At 49.8% G+C, this 3,050-nt stretch overlaps 2 protein-coding genes across 2 annotated transcripts; both read left to right on the top strand.

The window, feature by feature from the left end:
* Nucleotides 1–315: 315 nt before the first annotated feature.
* PYURF (PIGY upstream open reading frame) lies at nucleotides 316–2,038 on the top strand. Its single transcript, XM_065878187.1, has 2 exons — nucleotides 316–518; nucleotides 1,897–2,038. Exons 1-2 carry the CDS (start codon nucleotides 316–318, stop codon nucleotides 2,036–2,038), a joined length of 345 nt encoding a protein of 114 aa, XP_065734259.1.
* Nucleotides 2,039–2,134: 96 nt separating this feature from the next.
* On the top strand, nucleotides 2,135–2,350 carry PIGY (phosphatidylinositol glycan anchor biosynthesis class Y). The gene has a single exon (XM_065878240.1). It carries the CDS (start codon nucleotides 2,135–2,137, stop codon nucleotides 2,348–2,350), a length of 216 nt encoding a protein of 71 aa, XP_065734312.1.
* The last annotated feature ends 700 nt before the right edge of the window (nucleotides 2,351–3,050 follow it).

Raw genomic sequence — 3,050 nt, 5'->3', positions numbered from 1 at the left:
CAACCCTGCGACAGGCCCTGGTGAAAACTCAAGACGCCCTGCCCCCCTCCCCGCCTTAAGCACCGGTTTTGTTTGCAACGCAAACGCGCAGGAGAAGGTGCACGCCGCCTCTCAACTACCGAGCGGTGTCGCAGCGAAAGCAGTCGGGTCCGGAGGGTCCTCGGAACCAAAGCGCTGGCCTCCACCTGTCGGGGGCAGCGTTTCCGGAGCACCGGGCGGGCGGGGCCTGGCCGCTGGGGCTGGGCTCCCGAGCAGCGCCTGCAGCGGCGCGGGTGGTCACGGGCGCGCAGGGGCCCGGTCGCGGGCTGCCAGGCCATGCCGCGCGGAGTTTGCGGCCGGCTCGCCTCAGCGCTGCGGGGGACACGCGCACAGCCGCCCGCGGTCGCCCAGAGGTGTGTGCACTTGTCGGTGTCGCGGCCGTCCCCAGACCAGAGCGAGCGGACGCGGAAACCGCCACGCGCCTTCGACCCAGCGCTGCTGGAGTTCCTGGTGTGCCCGCTCTCCAAGAAGCCGCTCCGGTGAGGTTCGCCCGCGGCGGGTTTTCCGTCGCGGCCTCCCGTCGCGGGGAGGGGGGCGGGTGGACCGCATGGCCGTGGACCGCCGCCGAGCAGCCCTGGCAGGTCACTCCGGGCATGTTCTTGGCGGCCATTCCTTGGCCCCGGGGTCTCCCGCGGCGTGGGGAGGGGAGGCGGGAGGCCGGCGGCGCGCCGAGCCCCAGGCCTCCCAAACCGAACCGCCGACTCGCCGGCGCGGGCCAGAGCGCGTGTCGGTTCTCCCCTGGCCGCGCCTTAGAATCGCCAGGGCCCCTTTTTTAAAATGCATTTTTCCAGGCACCCCAGGGCGGGTCGAATCGTTCGGAAGGCCCGCGGGCGGGGCTTGAGCAATGGCGCATTTTCTTAAAAGGACGCGAAGGGTTTCTCACGGAGAGCCAGAGCCGGGTTTATGAGTTCGTAGGACTCAAGACTAGTCCACAGAGTTCCGATTTTTAAGCCAAAGCGATGAAAAATGCAGTGGCCTCCAGAGTCTTGTGAAAACGCCGTGTACGGCCTTAAGCATGTAAGCGAGGGGCGCCGCCTGTTTTTGGCTTTCAGTTATTGACTAGATGGCTTTTGTAAAGGCCTTCTTAACCTTGAACGTAGAGTCGTTAGGGTGAACACTACCGTTCCAGGCTGCTGACTCGGAACCCTGACACCAGGAAACACCGAAATGGCATCAGCGGTAGTCTTGCGGTGGCAGATTGCTAGTAATCTTTACCTTCATCTTTTTCATTTCTCTTTCAGGGCTTTTCTCATAACGAACATATGACTCACTCAGTTTTCTTAAACCTTGAAATTACCATTTGATCTCCCATTTAGCTAATTGTGTAAACAGCTCACTTGCAGATAACGCTGCGTTCCGGAGTCTCCTCATTTCTGCGCTCTCATCTCTCTCAAACTTCCGTGTTTCGATTTTTCAGTGGTTTCCTTTCAATGGATCAATAAGGCTGCTCTGTTGAGCATGTACTATAAAATGAAGAAGTTGAAATTTCCTCTAGGGTCTGTTCCAGTAGTAAATGAAGGGGGATTGTTTTGGGGTTGAAGAAAGTAATGAAGGAAGATTTGGATGAAAAGGGCAAATCTTTTCTGACTGGTATTTTTAAAAACTGAGGCATGGCTTGGGAATAAAGTGAAAATGAGAGAAACTGACTAAAAATGGGAACAATTAAGAGACTCATTTTCTAAGAGAAATGGTTCGATGATTTATTACTGCTTTTAGAATGAAAAGCGGTCTAATTCTGCTTTTCTGGGATTAACTCTTACGTTAAGAACTGGATAAACGTTACTGTTTATTGAACATCAAGCTCTCCCAAGCATTTTGTTCTCCACGATTCATTTTGTTTTTCTTTCTCCCCCTCAGATATGAAGCATCGACAAATGAATTGATTAACGAAGAGTTAGGAATAGCCTATCCAATTATTGATGGGATTCCTCATATGATACCACAGGCAGCTAGGATGACACGTCAAAATAAGCAGCAAGAAGAAATGAAGCAGCAGTAGATCATACTTAAAAACGACAACACACACAACTAAATTTTCTCAGTACCACTCACCTTTTAAGAAGTCAGAGTGGCGGGTAATAAGTGGAGGAGAAGGATGTTTCTGTCTCTTCCTACGTTGACTGTCCTCATTCCGTTGGTCTCGTTAGCAGGGCTGTTATACTCGGCCTCTGTGGAAGAAGACTTCCCACAGGGCTGCACGAGCACAGCCAGCCTGTGCTTTTACAGTCTGCTCTTGCCGATTACCATACCCGTTTACGTGTTCTTCCACCTGTGGACTTGGATGGGTATTAAGCTCTTCAGGCATAATTAATACCACCAGAGCCAAGATGGTATCCTAATGATATGCTTGAGGGTCTGCCTCTGAAAGCCCAACTACATGGAAGTACTGGACACCCACTTAATTTGCAAGAAAGATGCTTTGCCTAGCTTCTGTCAGAGGTTTAGGACTCGGGGAGGCTTAAGCTGCAGAGGCTTCTTTATTGTACTTTGGTTCTGCCCTTGTTTTTTGAAGGTTCTTATTCATACCTGGGGTATCAGGAGAAACATTTCAGCAGAGTGTCTTGTTGGAAATTAATAGCCCCAGCCATCATCTGATGACTTTATTTCTTATCCCATTCATAATTAAAAGTGACTAATTTGAAATCTTACACGTTTATTTTACATTCAGAGTCTGGTAAAGTCACATGTTAAGGATGACTGAAATAATTCCAGAGACGCTCTGTTGGGGCAGCTGTAGAGAAATGCATTTGAACTCATGTGGTATAAAACTGTAATAAAATGGAAACCATGTATTTGCCAAAATTCGGAGTTTGTAAAATTACCTTCATTTCTCTGGCATCACATGCTTACATTAATAATAATATATTGACATTTCCCGTAAAACAATTTGTAGTTTTGTGGGGTTTTTAACCCCTTTGGTCACTAGAGTGTGATTCTAAGGAAGAGAAAATGTAGAATATTCTAAATTTTAAACTTAGAATTTTAGAGAGACACATAATAACCAAAACAGA

The sequence above is a fragment of the Phocoena phocoena genome, chromosome 5 (genome assembly GCF_963924675.1).
Source record: "Phocoena phocoena chromosome 5, mPhoPho1.1, whole genome shotgun sequence".
NCBI lineage: Eukaryota > Metazoa > Chordata > Mammalia > Artiodactyla > Phocoenidae > Phocoena > Phocoena phocoena.
This window is presented reverse-complemented; position numbering and strand designations above follow the sequence as displayed.

Coding starts and splice junctions, on each gene's coding strand:
- PYURF (XM_065878187.1), top strand. CDS start 316: ATGCCGCGCGGAGTTTGCGGCCGGCTCGCCTCAGCGCTGCGGGGGACA. Junction 519..1,896: donor CTCTCCAAGAAGCCGCTCCG/GTGAGGTTCGCC, acceptor TCTCCCCCTCAG/ATATGAAGCATCGACAAATG.
- PIGY (XM_065878240.1), top strand. CDS start 2,135: ATGTTTCTGTCTCTTCCTACGTTGACTGTCCTCATTCCGTTGGTCTCG.